The 20,080-nt window shown below is 39.1% G+C and overlaps 1 protein-coding gene across 15 annotated transcripts in view; it reads right to left on the reverse strand.

Moving 5' to 3' along the window:
• The window catches only part of RGS6 (regulator of G protein signaling 6), a 618,392-nt gene that overhangs the window by 182,388 nt on the left and 415,924 nt on the right, over positions 1–20,080 (reverse strand). For all 15 annotated transcript variants that reach the window (XM_070377601.1, XM_070377604.1, XM_070377600.1 and 12 more), the window contains one exon: positions 19,502–19,601. In XM_070377601.1, coding sequence (XP_070233702.1) covers positions 19,502–19,601 — 100 coding nt within the window. The remainder of the gene's footprint in view (positions 1–19,501; positions 19,602–20,080) is intronic.

Consider the following 20,080-nt stretch of genomic DNA (forward strand, 5'->3'; position numbering starts at 1 on the left):
AGATTTAGGATTTGGAATTATCTAGGGAGATGTTTTTCTTTCTTCCTTTCACTCTAATAATAACCAAGGCTGAAATGATTATTCCTGTCACCTCCCTTTCTGAAGCTCTTTAACCCTAGTTCAACCAAAAATGCAATTGCCTTTCAGGGGTCTCTAAAGTGACTGTCTCCCTACTCAATTTTATTTCTTAAGACCCACATGCATAGGCTCTAAAAAGCCAGGTCCTGGACTACCTGGGATTGATAGATGTCCCCTAAAAGGCTAATCCTCTTCTAGCTGACTTTTCTGGATTCTCACTATCTAGATTATAGCCTTGAAAGATTTATCTTACTTTCTTATCGGTTCAGTGTTCTGAACAAAGCGTGTCCTTCTGACATCTAGTTAGCTGTGTGACCAGCAACAGAAGTCCCCAATTCCTTTTATCACTAAACATTATATCTGGTTTACTGCACAGTCTGAACTCACTGAGGGACAAACATGAAATGATTTTCAGTTCAGTTCAGTTGCTCAGTCGTGTCCGACTCTTTGCAACCCCATGGACTGCAGCATGCAGATCCTTCCTTGAAATGATTTCACTTTTCTCTAATCACTGCCCTCAAACATGTAAAGGCAGATCTCCTTTGCCACATTGATTCTGGGAAAAATTGAGGGCAGGAGGAGAAGGGGACGACAGAGGATGAGATGGTTGGATGGCATCATTGACTCAAGGAACGTGAGCCTGAGCAAACTCTGGGAGATGGTAAAGGATAGGGAAGCGTCGCATGCTGCTATCCATGGGGTCGCAAAGAGTTGGACGTGATTGAGCGACTGAACAACAACAATGACATCTTGGGTAGACCCTTTAGCTTTCTGGTCACTTGTGTTTAAAATTTAATCCCAATTTAAATCTTATTTCTTTTCCTTCTACCAGTACTTTTGAGAGGGACTTGTAATTGGGTGAGCACTGATATTTCCTCTTTCTCCCTCTTTTTCAGTCTTCATGGAGATCCTTCCTTGAGACTCCAAGGGTCACAGGGATCCTGAGGACCATGATCCATATCTTTCTCCTTGGATAGCATACCACACATGGTCCCTATTTTCCTGTTGGTGTGAGCTGCCCCATCCAGCCTCTTAGCTTCAGGAAGCAGACACTGCCCCATCCAGCCTCTTAGCTTCAAGAAGCAGACATCACTCTTAGTTTATATATATCCACAAAGTCAAAGAGATACTTGCCAAGCTTCCCATGAATTTTTCCATATTTTTCTTCCTGGTGGCAGAAATAAGAAAGAACTTGCTCTCCTGGTGGCCCAAACGGTGAAGAATCTGCCTGTAATGTGGGAGACCTGGGTTCAAACCCTGGGTTGGGAAGATCCTCAGGAGGAGGGCATGGCAATTCACTTCAGTATTCTTGCCTGCAGAAGCCCATGGACAGTGGAGCCTGGTGGGCTACAGTCCACGGGGTTGCAAAGAGTTGGAACGACTGAAGTGACTTACCATGCATGCATGGGTTCAAGAGTTCAGTAAGAACCTAGTTAGACGGAGGATCCAACGTGCCACTTCTTGTGGCAGTCCTAATCATCACCAGTGATTCTCTTGGAGCCCGCTTCACTTGGTTTAGAGGGGGAAATACCTGGATATAGGAAGTGTTGTTTAGAAAAACCTACAACAGCGACTCTGAAGAGGGCGCTCTTTGGACTTCCCAGCCCACTCTCCATCCCAGCAGTTTGCTTATATACATCAGGATAAAGGTGGGAGGGAGTGTTTCAGACACTAGAGATAGTCAACAAGGGCTAGCTATGATACGCTCTACAAATATCGCTATCATTAATTCTCGTGAAAATAATACCCTAAGGGCATATTATCTAAACAATATCCAGGGTAGAACTGGATTCTGTAGAAGTTCCTGAGCCAATGATGTGGTTCTTGGACCTAGAAAATGATGTCTTAGAACCCAAAATTAGGCTAAGTGTCATAATCCAAGTTTTATATTAAAACAATTTCAATTTTCCTCTGGCAGCAACTGTGGGTAGAATTAGGCTTTATCTGTGTAGACCATGCCTTATTAATGTCAATGTGTTTAAGGGGAAAAAAAGCCTTTGTGGATGATACAATAACAACATCTAAATTAGGCTTAAAATTTTAAAATATATAACATGTACCATAATTACTTTAATATGCCAGTAAAATGTTTTATGCTTCCATAAATTAAAGTTCTATCTGCTACCATTGTAGAATAGAATAACAAAATAAACTGCAAAAAGGAGTTTGGCTGAAAGTTAATGGTCTAAATGTTCACAATCTTTACATAGACTTCCTGCCAGCAATATGATTTTGCTAGGGTCTACCTACCAGCAACACATTCAGCCAACTTAGAGTAAAGAGTTCTGTGCTATAGCAGTTGATTCATGAAATCAATAATTGCTGCTAACCTACCACCCCTTGTTATAAGCACAGTGCCCATGATAGTTTCTGATACTTTCTTTTAAAAAGACTCAGTGACTCCAGATTAATCCAAAATAAATCTGGACTTCATTCTCTCTTTAAATTTTATTCCACTTTGAACCAGACTTTTTAATAGAAGTGTTAAAAAAGAAATGTTAGAGTCCAAATTAGAGGATCAGGTGGTGTATTTTCACTTTTAATAAATGAGCTGTCTTTTCCTTTTTCATTCCACTTACCATTTCTTCTTGAAGGAAAAAAATCAAACAAGGAAAAATATGAAAAGATGAATTAATGTGACATTTAGAGTAAGATTTTAATGGCACCAAGGCCAAGAATATCAGAGTTATGCCTTTTACTTTCTCAATGATAACTTGACAGGATTTCAGGATGTTCGCTGAAGTGAACTTCAGAAGAAGAAGTGAAAATGCACACTCTGAAGGAAAATGTGTTTCAGAAGAGTTATATTTGTTAAGGGAAATACAGCATAGTCAATATTTAATTAAGCATTGTCTTTTTTCAGAGTTGGCCCCTTGGAGGCTACATCCTTATTTCAAGCAGTACTGGCTGTGCTACAAATATTTTTGGAAATCCTCTTCAGAAATAAACTTATGCACCAGTTTCTAAGGACAACAAGGAAACCAGCTTCATTTATTCAATCATTCCTTATTTAAAGCAAAATTGGCATTCTTCCCTAGCAACTGGCCTTACCCAGACCTTCCTTGCTTCCCTGCTGGCTCAGACAGTAAAGAATCTGACTGCAGTGTCAGAGACCTGGGTTGGATGCCTGGGTTGGGAAGATCCCCTGGATGAGAAGCCATCCAGTATTCTTGCCTGGAAAATTTCTGTGGACAGAGGAGCCTGGCAGGCTACAGTTCATGGGGTCGCAAAGACTCAGACACAACTGAATAACTAAGCACAACAGACTTTACTCACCAAACTGAACTCAAACTACCTTTTAATGAAGAAAAAGAAAAGAAAATTTAATTTTAATCATGAAATATTACATACAATATATACTATTTAAATTCTTTAGAGAAAATACTCATGTTACTGTGACAGAGGTTAAAGAAATTTCCCCGACACTCCAGGAGTTCCTTGCCTGTCTTACCTCAATCACAATACCTCCCTGTAGGTAAACAGTAGTCATTTTCATCCTTTTTCTATCATTTTTATCACCTGTTATATATTCCTCAATGCTATCATTCCATAGTTGGGTTTTTGCATGTTACATAAATGAAATCATAAAGTATATATCCTTCTGCATTTGCCTTCTTTACTCAATGTCTTGTTTATTAGATCCATCTAAAGTAAGGGTAAGCAAACTATGGCCTTGTCATCTATTTTTGAAAACACAGTTTCATAGGAACATAGCCATGCCCACTTGTTGACATGACTTCTCTGGTAGCTCAGGTGGTAATGAATCTGCCTGCAATGCAGGAGACCCAGGTTTGATCTCTGAGTCAGGAAGATTCCCTGGAAAAGGGAATGGCAATCTACTCCAGTATTTTTGCCTGGAGAATTCCATGGAGATGGGAGCCTGGTGGGCTACAGTCCATGGGGTTGCAAAGAGTTGGACACAACTGAGCGATTAACACAGACACACTCATTGACATGTTATCTGTGGCTTTTTTTTGCAGAGCTCAATAACCACAACAGAGATTTTGTGGCTCACAAAGTCTATATTATTTGCTAACCAGCCTTTAGAGAAAAAGTTTGCCAATTTCTGACTTTCATATATGACTTGATGCAATTTGCTGATATTTTGTTTCAAAATTTTGCATCTATTTTTGTGAAATGCATTGTATTGCACTTTTCTTTTTTGAATGCCATGGTCTCTTTTTGGTATCATGATAATCTTAGCTTCATCAAATGAGTTGGGAAGTACTCTCACCTTCTCAATGTAGAGTGGATATTACTTCTTCCTTTAAATCTTTACATGGGAAACCAAATGGGACCCTAGTTTTGTTTGTGGGGAAAATTTTAACTATAAATTCAATTCCTTTAAACAGGTAGTTCTATTTAATTTTAAAATTCTTCATAAGTCAGTTTTGGTAATTTGTGTTTCAAGGGATTTTACGTTTCATATATGCTGTTAAATTTGTTGGTATAAGGATATTTTTGCTTTGTATAGAATTTTAGATTGACAGTTATTTGCTATCAGCTTATTATCTTTCAGCTTCCACTGTTTCTCAAGAAAATTAAATGTCAGTCTAATTATTGCCTTTTTGAAGTTAGATCTGTCCTTTCTTTTCTTGCTGTCTTTACAAATTTTATCTTTATCTTTGGCTTTCTATAATTTTTCTATGATGTACAAGTGTGAATTTTTTTTTTTCTGCTTGAAGATTGTTTGGCTTCCTGATTTTGTGAGCTGGTGTCTTCTATTAATTTTGAAAAGATTCTTAATTTCTCTTCAAATATTGGTTCTGACTCATTCTCTCTTCTACATATATGACTCCATTAAACATTTAAATTTCTCATACTTCTATGCCTTTTATCCTCTATTCTCAATTGCTCATCCTATTCATTTTGTCTTAATTCTGATTATTTCTGAATTACCTTCCAGTATAGCAATTCTTTTTTCAGCCACATTTAGTATGCCATTAAAACCATGCACCAGAGTTCTTAATCTTGGTTATTACAATTTTCTGACTCTAGAATTTCTATTAAAATGTGTTATGATTATTTTTTAGTGGTTTTGTAGTTCTCTGCTGAAAATTTCCTCTTTTGCTTTCTATCTATGTGATAAACAGAGTAAAGACAGTTATTTTAAAGTTATTTTACAGTTGGTAATTTCACTATCTGGAGCTCTTTTGTTTCAATCATCTATTGTTTCTACTAGTTCTCATTCCTGTTAACTTATCCCCTTATGTGCCTGTTATCTCAGACTGTGTACTAACTTTATATTTGGAAAGTCATTGGTGGAAATAATTTGAGGACTAGAATAAAGTTAACTTCTTCTAGAAAGTATTTGTATCTGCTGCATCCAAGTGCCCATGGGTACTAATGATCTGGAATCACTTTTCACCAAAATCAAGAATTTAGATTTTTCTGGCCTATCCTGATTACTGGAAGTTGGTCTTCAGCCTGTATGAAGATTGAATATTTTCATTTTACTTTTCAGTCTTTCAGAGCCTTGTCTGAAAGTATGGTGAATTTCTCAGGGTCTTCATGTTCAGTGGTCTTCAGATTCCAGTTTTAGTTACTCTCATCCCATGATGTTATCAAAGGTACTCCTCAGCTTTGCAGTTACCTGTTTGGCTTGTCCAATGTCCCGAGTATAAAAACCGTTCCTAAAGCCAGGATTCCATCTATGGATGTTCATATTATTGTAAACCTTGGTCCGATAATTCTTCACTCTTACTAGGTCTCCAGTAGTATCAACTTGATTCCTCCCCACCCCCAACTTTTCTGGTTGCTCTCAGCTAGATGGTTGGTTTGCACAGAATGTTCCTATGCAAAACTTTAGTTCCCAAAGCAGAGTATATGTAGGTGTGTGTGTGTGTGTGTGTGTGTGTGTGTGTGTATACATACATATATGGATTTATGACTGTGCTTCTCCTGAAGATATTTTAACAAACTCTAGAAGCTTTAAAAGTTCTTGTCAGAGAGAAATTCTGGAAATAATCAAATCAATGACAGTATTCTTGAAATAAATATGCAACTTTTCAGGGAAACTATTTGAAGGGAATAACATCTATATATGTATAAATTTTGATATGCTAATTAAAAATAAGTTATATTTATATACTACTAATTGGTTAATTTAAATCATCACAAATATAAGAATAATAGGGTTATTTACAATATCCAAAAAGTATACTATATTAGGACCTCAATAAATAAAATTTGTTATAGCATCATTAATAATTTAAATGTTTATGTGACCATAAAGTCACTCAAGAAATTTGTGGACTATGAAGTGAGAAATATACAGACCAACAAAATAAAAATCATGTATATACCTAGCATTACAATCTGAAAATTACTGTATAGTAAAAATTCACAAGGAAAGCTATGTAGATATACTTTTAATTGAATTCATTCCTCTGTTTCTTGATTGTGAGAGAGAAGTAGAATTGGGACTAATGGGTTGAAGCTGGCTGTGGATAAGTTTCAATTGGCTACAAAAAAGAAGTTTCTAAAAGTCAAAGTTATCCAAAGTGGGAATGAGGCATGATAACATTCATCATTGGAGGTTATTAAAGCTGAAGCTGGAGAGCACTTGGCAGGAATGTGGCGATTGTACTAATTCCCAAATTCAAACAGGCTGCATCAGATAATCTGGGTAGATGCTGAAAGCAAAGATTTCTGAGCCCAGGAACATAGGGATGTTCTTAGATGTGTATCCTTGATAAGCTACCTAAGAGATTCTTGTTCACAGGGAATGCATCAGACACTTATAAGGAACTGTTCCAATTCAAGAGTCTATAATTTTCCCCATAAGGTAATGGAACCAGCACTGTAACGGTAACAAGGAATCCAGATTCTGTCTTGGTTTGGACCCTGACAAGCTGTGTGATTTCTGAGCACATGACATCATGTCTCTGAGACTCAATTTTCCTGTCTGCAAAATTAAGTGCTACTTATCTTATGGCACTTACAAGGTAGGAATTTGCTTTTCTGATGATGCCCTGGAAGAAACTAATCTTCAAAGTCCCTGGAAAATTCCTTATGACATTCAGATGACGGAGAATTATCCTGGAATGACTGTCTAAGACAGCTGGGCAAGGCCGTGCAAGCTGGCTGGTTTCCTGGAGTTGGCAGGCATTTGGCCCAGGATATGTCTGTCACACGCAGGGCAGGTGGGGAGTAGAGAGGGCTGGCAGGCTGGAAGCTGGAAACTCAGAAACCTCCCCATCTTGGCTCCAACCACAATCTCTGAAACCTAGTTAATGTTCAGGAAGGAGGGCCCAAGAAGACTGATCTACTGTCCTGAAAAGTGCCCTTTCTGTGGGCACCTTGCCTGGAAATACCAAGCCTCTGGAAGGTGAGATGGGTTGGCAACTTTGTTTCTTATGAATGAGGCTTCCCTCTCAAAAGCCAATAAGCCTTGGCTTTTAATCTAATATTGGATTCTCTTAATTCCCTATTTTTCTTTCTCTAATTTTCCAGCTATGTTCTCTGAAAATTTGCTAAGCCTCCCCTTAGAGCTCTTAATTTTTCACTTTTGAGAAAGAAATTCTATTCTAATGGCTCTTATGTTTGATCTTCTATAAATATACTTATTCCTTACCTTGGTGTATTTACTCCCTGGGATGGCCTTCCTAACTCCAAGACATCTGGTCCCCAGGTGAACCAATGGGCATCCCTTTACTGTCTCCATTTTACCAAGATCTGTGAATTCACCTGTAAGTTCCTGAGAGGTGAAGGAGATGTCTTGATGTTAGCAGGGAAATTTTAAATCAAAATCATAGGGGATGGGGGTGGGTTAGCAATTATCTCAGGCTAAATAAGACTGGCACATAGCTTACAAATGAAGATACAAATGTTAGTACCCAGTCATGTCCCTGGAAGGGATTTCCAGGTGGCTCAGTGGTAAAGAATCCACCTGCCAATGCAGGAGACTCAGGAGACCAGATGATCTCTGGTCAGGAAGATCCCCTGGAGAAGGAAATAGCAATGCACTCCAGTATTCTTGCCTAGGAAACCCCATGGCCAGAGGAGCCTGGCGGGCTATAGTCTGTGAGGCTGCAAAGAGTCAGACACGACTTAGTGACTCAACAACAATATGTCTCTGAAAAACCTCTGCCACTTAGGCTCTGATGACTCCCAAACCCATATGTCTTACAGAAAATGTTCTGCAGAACTTCAGTCCCTCACTTTCAGCTGTCTCCTGGACAATGCCACCTAAATACCCTGGATGGGTCCTCTAGGAATTCACCAGATAAACCTAATTTGTAGGGTAAAAGATCAAGAAATGCCTACCGTCTCTTGTGTAACTGACTCCAATTGATTGGTACCAACACATTAGGAAAATTGTAAATAAATGGACCACAAAGTCTGCTTCAAAAGGGAGTCATCTGAAAAAAGAAATCCACTGAGCTCTGATTTTTTTGTGTCATTGAGTTCCATGGATCCCTTTGATGGCTATCTGTGAATTCTAGAAAACTGTCTTTATTTTGATGCTCTGCTCTTCTTACAACTATATCTTTCCCTTACCTCTATCCTCATTCTTCCCTAATTCTATTTTTCAAAGTCCATATCCCTCTTTTATTTCAATGTTGTTTTTTCTTTTTTGCAAATATATTCTTGTTCTGGGACCTTCTTCTTATATGTCAATGCCTTCAGTTTGGAGTTTCTCACCCAGACTCACTCATTTGATCCACTACAGATGTATATATCTGCATATTTCTGTGTATCATGTTTATTTATTGGTGTAGATAATAGTTGCTTCTTTTTTTTTTTAACTTTTTGGATGATTTGGACAAGCTGGTGAAGTTTTCAACTCAGTATAGCTGGACAGCACCAAGATGGGTCTTCCAACAGGGCTACTTCCTGCTGACGAGTACTTTTCTCATCGTTGATTTCCACCAGGCTGCTGAGAAAGTGGTGATCGGTCGTTTCCTAGAGCTCGTGTTAGTGATGGTATCCTGGATGCACTGGGACACACCTGCTCCTCAGTAGCACAGTCTTTGGGAGGAAACTTGCCCTTCTCAGCTTTCACCAGAGGCCCTTTGTCATCATGTTATTTGTCTCTTCTCTCCTACTGAAATCACTATTTTCCCAACGGGTTGGTCGCACGTAGGTGTGGACAGTTTGTTGTCTAGCAGTGGAAGAGAGAAACACTATGCTCGTTAAATCAGTTTCATCATTCTTTTCCGTTGTTACTGTCATTTTAGTTTTTCTTATTTTCTAATTTTTACTGAGGTATAGTTGATTTACAAAGTTGTTCATTTCTGTTGTGTAGCAAAGTGATTTGGTTATAGGAATACATATACATACATCTATTCTTAATCTTTACCTTCCAATCTTTAGTAAGGAAAGGGATTCCCATTACAGAAGAGATAAGGCTACTCCCAGCTGTTGCCTCCTGGAGGTGATAAAACTCCAGAAATGTTTGAAAGGGTGTTTGCTGGTTTGTGATGGGAGACTGCTTACTTCACAAAGGGTTAAAAGGCTGGGGGAGTCTGCTGAGCAGGAGAAAAAGGTGATGACTGTTCTGTAGATAAAGCCTCCATTGGCATAGTAATAGAGTGGCCATATATTTGTGGATTTCTACTGGGTTTGGTATCCAAAAGTCTCAGCAATGTAGATTTTCTCTGTATGTGGCTCTCCACTCTACTACAAGCAATGTTAGGAGAGTGAAGAGGAATAATGATTTCCTGAAATACCATCCCAGGGTTTTCTCTAGAGGTGGTTGGTAGGGGTGAAGAGCTTGGAGCTGCTGTGCTGGTACTAGCTCAGGCTGTGGGTCTGAACATAACACTCTTGGGATTGACTGCAACTGTGGCTCCATCAAAAGAATTGTAATGGAAATCTTCATTGGTGTAGGCTGAAGTTCTTGGGTACTGGTTGGAGTTGTCGAATGAATTTCCTGTAGTCTAACTGGTAATTATTTATTGTGCCATGACAGGTCCTGGCTGAATGATATGTTTGATACTTTGGACAGGTCGAGTATGAGATTTACCTCCTATCCTGGGGTTTGACTGGCCACCTCAACCCCAGCCTGGGCTGTGCTGGCTGTAAGGGACCTGATCTTACTTGACAGTAGACACTAAGTTAGTGTCTGGTTAAGTGGTGGTGATTCATCAGAAGGTGAGTATGTTAGTAAAATACATTCTAACTCGATAGAATGGTCTACTGACGCTACTAGTGTGAGTCTTCTGAGGACTCCATCATTTAAACAGAGCCGTTTCTTAACTTTCTCCATTGACTAGTGATGGTTTAGGTTGTCTCAGCATTGTTAGTTATGGTTCATCTATAAGCTTTTCAGATTCCTGAATTTTGTGGTCATTATCTCCTACGTTTGAAAGCAACTCTCCATGGATCTCTGCCATAGTGTTGCATCTAGACAGTGAAGCATTATTTCCTCTTTTTTTTTTTTTTTACTGGACTATCTTCTCAACGCTGTTTAATCCAAGGATGATGTTTACTTTCCATGTTCGATCATTATACTAATGGCCTCCAACTTTGGGATTACATCTTTTAAAAAATTCCTTTATCATGATTTTTGTGTCATTTCAGAAGAGAAAAGATGTATGCATTCAATCCATCATGTTAACTTGGATTCAATTTTAAATGGATTTTATGCCCCACATCTAGTCACCAAGTCCTATGGATCTTATATTCAACCTTTTCCTCAGATGTCTTAAATCTTACATTCTTTCACAGTGGGCCCTCAAAGCACAGGTCCTGCCACTAACTAGCTGTGTGATCTTGGAAAAGTAATGTCTGCCTTTGAATTTGCAGTTCTTCGATTATAAGATGGAGATACCAATTATTCTCTTATAGGATTTCTGTGAAGATTAAATCAGGTGTGGCTCTAAAGTTGATTTTTCTAAAGTTGTTTCAGCAGAGCTGTGGTGGTGGTTCCTTAGTTTTTGCTTAGACCCCTCTTCTAAAGATCCCCTAAGTAGTCTCAGATTTCCTATCTCTTCCTGCTCCATCTTTCATACACTTCTAATATATAACTATGATTTATCCTCCTATTTTAAAACCTCTGATGGCAGTCCATTATCTTTAGGATAAAATCCACAAGTCAAGGTTTCTTTGTAACCTGTTATTAAGGTTAAATCTAATATCCTTTTAATTCCTGTGGCTGTCCTTCCTGTGCATTCCTCTCCTCAAACATACATGTGAATTGAAAGTCGCTCAGTCGTATCCGACTCTTTGCGACCCCACGGACTGTAGTCTACCACACTCTTCCGTCCATGGGATTTTCCAGGCAAGGGTACTGGAGTGGGTTGCCATTTCCTTCTCCAGAGGATCTTCCTGACCCAGGGATTGAACATACATAACTGAATCTTAAACTCCGAACACATAAACAAGCTCATCCCTGCTGAGACCTGGCATACTTTTCCTGTATTTGAACCTATGAAAATTTTATTTCCTCCACTTGAAATGACCTTCCCCAGGTCATTTTTTTCCTCTTGAGTAACACTTAGTTCTAAAATTATTTCCTGTGGTAGGTCATTAGGATAATGGCCTCCAATGAATCATGTCTCCCTATGTCAGTGTGACATTGCTACTCCTACAACAGCAGATGGAATTGATTTCTCCATCCTCTTCAATCTAGGCTGGTCTTGTGACTTGCTTCAAAGAATAGACAGTGGTGAACTTGACCTTGTATGAGTTCTGGAGCCTGGGTCTGAAGCCTTTCTGTTTTCATCCTCTCTCTCTTGAAACTCTGGACATCATCAGGCTGTGAAGCAGCCCAGTGTAGCATACCATGGGATACAAGGCAATGTGGCGATGAACAGAAGCCTCAGAAAAGAGAAGGCATTGCTGCCAAGCAAGTGAGTTGAGACCATCATAGACCCTCTAGCCTCAAATGAACCAGTGGATGACTAGGACCACATGGGAAAGACCAGCAGAAGAACTGCCTGGATTGCTAATCACAGAATCATAATTGTGAAAGATGAAAAATCTTTATGGTTTGTGGTAGCTGGTTATACAGCAATAGATAACTGATATACATCCTCAGTGTGAAAGTGCTGCACTTTATATGCCAGCAAATTTGGAAAACTCAACAGTGGCCACAGGACTGGAAAAGGTCAGTTTTCATTCAAATCCCAAAGAAAGGCAATGCTCAAACTACCGCACAATTGCACTCATCTCACAAGCCAGTAGGAGAAGGCAAGGGCACCCCACTCCAGTACTCTTGCCTGGAAAATCCCATGGACGGAGGAGCCTGGTGGGCTGCAGTCCATGGGGTCGCTAAGAGTCGGACATGACTGAGTGACTTCACTTTCACTTTTCACTTTCATGCTTTGGAGAAAGAAATGGCAACCCACTCCAGTGTTCTTGCCTGGAGAATCCCAGGGATGCGGAGCCTGGTGGGCTGCCGTCTCTGGGGTCGCACAGAGTCGGACACGACTGAAGCGACTTAGCAGCAGCAGCAGCAGCACAAGCTAGAAAAGTTATGCTTAAAATTCTCCAAGCCAGGCTTCAGCAATACGTGAACCGTGAACTTCCAGATGTTCAAGCTGGTTTTAGAAAAGGCAAAGGAACTAGAGATCAAATTGCCAACGTCCACTGGATCATGGAAAAAGCAAGAGAGTTCCAGAAAAACATCTATTTCTGCTTTATTGACTATGCCAAAGCCTTTGACTGTGTGGATCACAATAAACTGGAAAATTCTGAAAGAGATGGGAATACCAGACCACCTGACCGGCCTCTTGAGAAATCTGTATGCAGGTCAGGAAGCAACAGTTAGAACTGGACATGGAACAACAGACTGGTTCCAAATAGGAAAAGGAGTACATCAAGGCTGTATATTGTAACCCTGCTTATTTAACTTCTATGCAGAGTACATCATGAGAAACGCTGGGCTGGAGGAAGCACAAGCTGGAATCAAGATTGCCGGGAGAAATATCAATAACCTCAGATATGCAGATGACACCACCCTTATGGCAGAAAGTGAAGAGGAACTAAAAAGCCTCTTGATGAAGGTGAAAGAGGAGAGTGAAAAAGTTGGCTTAGAGCTCAACATTCAGAAAACTAAGATCATGGCATCTGGTCCCATCACATCATGGCAAATAGATAGGGAAACAGTGGAAACAGTGTCAGATTTTATTTTTCTGGGCTCCAAAATCACTGCAGATGGTGATAGTAGCCATGAAATTAAAAGACGCTTACTCCTTGGAAGGAAAGTTATGACCAACCTAGACAGCATAGTAAAAAGCAGAGACATTACTTTGCCAACAAAGGTCCGTCTAGTTAAGGCTATGGTTTTTCCAGTGGTCATGTATCGATGTGAGAGTTGGACTATAAAGAAAGCTGAGCGCTGAAGAATTGATGCTTTTGAACTGGTATTGGAGAAGACTCTTGAGAGTCCCTTGGACTGCAAGGAGATCCAACCAGTCCATTCTGAAGGAGATCAGTCCTGAGTGTTCACTGGAAGGACTGATGTTGAAGCTGAAACTCCAATACTTTGGCCACTTGATGTGAAGAGCTGACTCATTGGAAAAGACCCTATGCTGGGAAAGATTGAGGGCAGGAGGAGAAGGGGACAACGGAGGATGAGATGGTTCGACGGCATCACCGACTCGATGGACACGGGTTTGGGTGAACTCTGGGAGTTGGTGATGGACAGGGAGGCCTGGCGTGCTGCGATTCATGGGGTCGCAAAGAGTCGGACACGACTGAGCGACTGAACTGAAGTGAACTGATACATCCTTAGGGAAATGTCCTAGATATACTCAAGGAAAACTCATGATTCTCTCCTCTGGGCTTTGTGGGTAATCTTCTATAATAGCACATAGCTCATATAACTATTGGTCTACCTGTATCTGTTTCTCTCACTAGATTAAAAATTTTCAAAAGCAGAGATGAAGTTTTTATTCACCATTACATCTCCCATGCCCACCCTAGTGCATGGTACAGAGGAACCATGTGCATTTATTGCCCAGGTCACAGACTCACCATTTCCTGAAATGCTTTCATCTGCTCTCTGGAACATATGCTCAAAAACATGGTAAGATTTTTTTTTATATCCTTAGCCTTTTCAGTTAATATTTCCTATATCTTGCTCTTACCCAATAGCCCTGCTTCCCTGTAGCCCTCTTAGGTGGTGGCTATCTTCCCTGCCCCATGCCTGTTATTCTATAGGGTTTGAAGATAGGTAAACAATCTCTGTTTCTCATGGTTTCATTCAGTCTTCAATCCCTCCCTCTTCTCAAAAGAACACTTAGCTTTTACTCTCTTGACATTGGATTAAATCACCTGTAGCCCTTGCTGTGACAGTCACATACTGATTCGTGGGTCCTTGTGTCTCATTCTATATAAAGACTTACAAGTACCCTCTCTAACACTCCTCAGAAGTGATTTCAATATCTGGAGAGCTCACTCTTCCAAAATCACGACCTCCTAGTTCCTTGACTCCCACCCTATCTCAGTCACTTATTCCCATGGTCATACCTTCCATCTTGTCATCACCAATTGACTGCAACCTCTACAACCTCAGTTTCAGATATTCTACTATCCAATCACCATCTCTTATATTTCTGGCTCTCTTTCTCACACCTCCAGCTCCAAAACTCCTTTGCCATTGGAACCTAGAAATTTATTGTAATCATTACTCTTCACTGTTCTTTACCATCTTATTCTCACTTTCCCCCTTACTCAGTTAAAATTTAATGGTCAATCATTTTAGTTATTCTCTTGCCTCTCTTTGATTTATCACACTCTGATGCTTGCTATAGTCTTTTAAGGACTTCTAATGAAGTCTAATTTTCTACTTGATACATGCTCAAACTCAAGGGAGTTGAATGTGGCTGGAGAAAGATTTGCCTCTCTTTAAATTCACAAATATTAATAACAATCAAGAGGGTCCCTAATGCTACCTAGGAGTCAAAACTCTGTTTCCCTCGTCCAATCCCTTTACTCCCCTAAATGACTATTTCATAACTTCTAATCTCTCCCCAATCCTCTAACATCTCTACCTTTTTTGCTTCCATTATTACTAAGAACATTTAAACAATTATTTGTACCCTTGTGTATTTGCTATGCCTCCCCTCCTCTTCCTATGAATACCCTGTATATGTTTTTGGCTAAAGCTACCCACGTACTGGTGCATCACATTCAATCCCTTACCTTCTTGTGGAAATCACTCCTTGAATTTTCCCTCTTTCCCCTGCACTATTTTTCCTCTTTATTGAATCATTCCCATCATCATACAAACATACTGTGACTTTCATATTAATTTAAAAACCTACATATCCTAATCTCATTTCCCTATTTAGATATTACTTGCACTTTTCCCTGTTATGAAAAACTCCTACAAAGGTTAAAAAACTCGATTCACTCTCTTCCCATTCTGACTTGAACTCCCTCCAATAAGACTTTTTGCTCTCAATGCTTCATAGAACATGAACCTACCAAGGTCAGCAGTGGAGCCAATGCTACTAAATTCAGTGGTTGATTCTCAGTTTTTATTTGAGTATCAGCTACATTTCATATAGTAGATCAAATCTACTCTTGCTGGAAATACTTGCTAGAAAATTTGGCTTCAAAGAAAACATATTTTCCTAATATTCCTCACCTCCAACTGTGCTTTCTCCGTTTATTTTGATTTCTTCTTTTCTGCATGACTAGATTCTGTATACTAGTGTATACCAAGTTTCGGGACTCAGACTATGTTTTCTATCTGTGCTCACTCCCTTGGTGAGCTCATTAATCCCATGGCTTTAAATACCATCCATATGCCAATGACTTATGTCTCAGCTCAGTCTCTCCCTTAAAAAGCTACATCCACAAACCCAAGTGCCTACTTGTTATTTCCAGTTGAATGTATAATAGGTCCCCAAAATTTAGTATGTCTAAAAATGAAGTTTTTGCAAAATCAGACATGCAGATCAATGGAACAAGTTAGAAAGTCCAGAAATAAACATACAATTAATCTCAAAGGAGGCAAAAAATATACAATGAAGAAAAGACAGTCTCTTTAATGTGTGATGCTGGGGAAACTAGACATCTACATATAAAAGAATGAAATTAGAACATTCTCTAACATCATAAACTCAAAATGGATTAAAGACCTAAAGGTAAGATCAAATACTATAGAAACTCCTAGAGGAAAACATAGGCAGGGCAGTCTTTGACATAAATCACCACAATATCTTTTTGGATCTGTCTTCTAAAGTAATGGGAATAAAAATGAAAATAAACAAATGGGACCTAATTAAACTTAAAAGTTTTTGCACAGCAAAGGAAACCATAACACAACTAAAAAACAACTTACAGAATGGGAGAAAATATTTGCCAATGGTGCGACCAACAAGGGATTAATTTTCAAAATATACAATCAGCTCAATATTAAAAAAAATCCAATCAACAATCAAACTCCTCAGAGTAAGCAGAAAGAAACAGAGTGATCCTACTGAAACATAAGTCAGAGCATGTCACTCATGCTCAAAGTCCTCCAGGCGTCCTAGGACCTAGAGGCTACAAGATTTGGCTCACTATTATCACTCTGACTTCATCTCTATTATCCTTTCTTCCCTTCGCTGTACTGCATTTTTCCTTTTCGGCTGTGCCATGCAGCTTACGGAATCTTAGCTCCCTGACCAGAAGCTGAACCCATGCCCCCTGCAGTGGAAGCCTGGAATCCTAATCAGCGGATCACCAGGGACATTTCATTCTTCACTCTGCTGTAGCTCCCTCTTCTTAGTTCCTCAAGACTCCAGGAACATACTAACTTTGGAGTTTTAGCTCTGGCTTTTGGGAATGCTTTTTCCCACAACATCCACATAATTCAACCCCTCATCTCCTTCCATCTTTACTCAAATGTAACCTACTCAGGAAGTCCTTGCTTGGCCACTGGTTCCAGATTTTTAACACTCCTATCCCCCTCTTCATACTTAATTTTTGTCCTTGGTCTTTCTCACTACTGAAATTCTAAAAACTTTCCTTATTATTTTGCTGTCTCCTCCACTAGAATATAAATTCCATGAGAGCAGAAATTTTCATCTATTCAATTTACTTCTAAATTCCCAGTGCCAATAATGCTTAGAAAATAGTAAATACTCAGTAAATATTTGTTGAATGAATGAGAACACATATTGAAAGAAGAACCAGATGGAACATCATCTACAAATAAAAATAAAACAATTGAAATATCTAAAAACTAGATTAAGGGTAAAATTATTTTTCAAAGGACAACAGAATGTCAACAAAAGAGATGTACACCACGGTTCATCTCATGAAACTAGCTTACTTCACTCTGTATAATAGGCTCCAGTTTCATCCACCTCATTAGAACTGATTCAAATGTGTTCTTTTTGATGGCTGAGTAATACTCCATTGTGTATATGTACCACAGCTTTCTTATCCATTCATCTGCTGATGGACATCTAGGTTGCTTCCACGTCCTGGCTATTATAAACAGTGCTGCGATGAACATTGGGGTACACATGTCTCTTTAAATTATGGTTTCCTCAGTGTGTATGCCCAGCAGTGGGATTGCTGGGTCATAAGGCAGTTCTATTTCTAGTTTTTAAGGAATCACCACACTGCTCCATAGTGGCTGTACTAGTTTGCATTCCCACCAACAGCGTAAGAGGGTTCCCTTTTCTCCACACCCTCTCCAGCATTTATTGCTTGTAGACTTTTGAAACTAGCATAACTTTGGTAACAAAACCAGCAAGGAGGGTAAGTAAGAAAAACAACAGACCAATCTTGCCCACGAAAATAGATAGACATCCTAAACAAGAGTTTATCAAGTAAAATCCAGAAAAGTATGAAAAATATATTATGGCCAATATTAGGGCATAATTCCATTTATATAAATTTCAAAATTAGAGAACACTAAGAATACAAGCATTGTTCATTATCCAAATCCACTTGGTACTTGAGTTCAGACAGTGACAGTCTAAATAATCAGTTGGCATATTTGTGGATACTTCAACTGAGTGTATTTCTTTTTTAAAGTAACGTATAGTATGAAGACTTTTCTGGTGTGCTGTTTTATGCACCTTGACCTATGATTAGATTTGTGTCATCACCACCGACCCAGTCAGAATGCAGAACTGTTCTATGGAATTCATGGAATTCCATCATACTCCCAGTCCTTCTCAACTAGTGAGCCACTCTCCATCACTATAGGTTTTGTGCTTTTTTGGTTTGTTTATATTTTAGAATGTCCTATAAGTGGAATACCATAGTATGTAATCTTTTGAGACTGACTTTTTTCCATTCAGACAAATAACTTCAAGATCCATCCAAGTTGGTGCATATCTTAGTAGCCCACTCCTTTTCATTGCTGGATTTGGATGCACCACAGTCTGTTTATTCATTCACTCACTGAAAGGCATCTGGGTTGTTTCCAGTCTGGAGATCATTAATAAAGCCGTTATGAATACTGACAAGTTTTTGTCTGAATACAAGTTTTCATTTTTCTTGGATAAGTGCCTAGGGATTGCTGGGTCATATGGTAAGCATATACTTAACTTTATAAGAAACTTTCAGAATAGCTGCATCATTTTATCTTCCCACCAACAAGAGTTCCAGTTGCTCCAAAAACTCACCACCACTTGGTATTGTCAGGATTTTTATTTAGCCATTCTTAGGTATGCAGTAGATACTTAGTCCTTTTGGTTCCCCCAGATTGGAAAGCAAACAGCCAGATTTTAATAGTTAGGGAGTTATCTAAAATTTTATTTTAATTTATTTGGTTACTTGTTTGGATAGTAAAGGATACACCCATATGTGGAAAGATTGTGAAGAAGAGCAACAATATGTTTAGTATAGAAGTAGATAGTGGTTTCTCCAATGGAAAGGGAGGTAGATGCCATCCACTATGCTCCCCAGGGTCTCTAAGATACCTATTATGCATTATTTATGAAGCGCCATGGTGGTATAGGTGGTACATGTGACAGTTCTATTCTTGAAACTATACCCATGTGTTTGATAGATTTTACAATTAACAATTTTTAAAGAGATATTTGAGCACACAAAACACACAAACCCCAAAGTAATGCAGAAAAACTTACAACCACTTCTTTTGGAAGTTCAAGTACAATCAATTAGAACACTTAAAGGCATTTCGTAGAAGAATATAAGACTTTCTTGAAGCTTATTTAAATATAAAATAATTTCTTTAATACTATATGTTTGTACACATCCCATAGGGCAAATGGCTAGCTTATTAATGAGCTTATTTCTTTCCAGAAGCCTCAACCATAGGCTGGTCAGACCATTCTTTTTCAATATTATTACTTACTGATGATATTAATGACTTGACAAAGAGTAGCTTCTTCCTAGAAACCAGGACGAGAACTTGACTTTATGTAAGAAGCACACTGAACATATTATGCTTGTCATTCACAAATTATTAGGCGCCTCCCAGGTCACAGTCAAGGCTACACAACACTTCAGCAATCTTTTCTTGTTGCCATCAATACCTTGTAAGGAGAACATTTACCTGTGACAACACTGGGGATTTTGGAGAGAAAGCTCTTCACTGTTCTGACGGGCACACCCCCTGTCTTGTCATCTTGCATCTTTGTAATGATGTCTTCAATCTGAAAGAGATTAAAGAAAGGAAGTGTTATTGCATCTCACAAAGTAATAGCAAATGGTACTTTTATAAACAGCCAAAATGTGGGAACATGGACGCCAACAAGAGATACCAGGAAAGGCCTCTGCTGTGTCAATAAACATAGCAGCAGGATCTGCTTTGGGTCTTGTGCTGGGGATGCAGAGGCCGGGGGGTTATATATAAAGAGCAAAAAGCATGATCTGTAAGAACAAGGCCGTGCCCCCAGTTCAGTAAGGTAGGGAGAAAAAAAATTCTTGATGGGATCCAACGTGTAATTCAGTATGTATGTGATGAAGTTCCTCCTCTTTCCCAGACTGGATTTATATATAATTTGAATCACATGAAATTGCCATATTCAACCTAAAGAAAAGGAAATTTCCTCTAATATATTAACACACAGCTGTTTGGAAGTATAGGCAGGGCCGCCTTTGGGACCAGAGAAGAATCCAGCCAGAGTGGCAC

The sequence above is a fragment of the Bos mutus genome, chromosome 10 (assembly GCF_027580195.1).
Source record: "Bos mutus isolate GX-2022 chromosome 10, NWIPB_WYAK_1.1, whole genome shotgun sequence".
NCBI lineage: Eukaryota > Metazoa > Chordata > Mammalia > Artiodactyla > Bovidae > Bos > Bos mutus.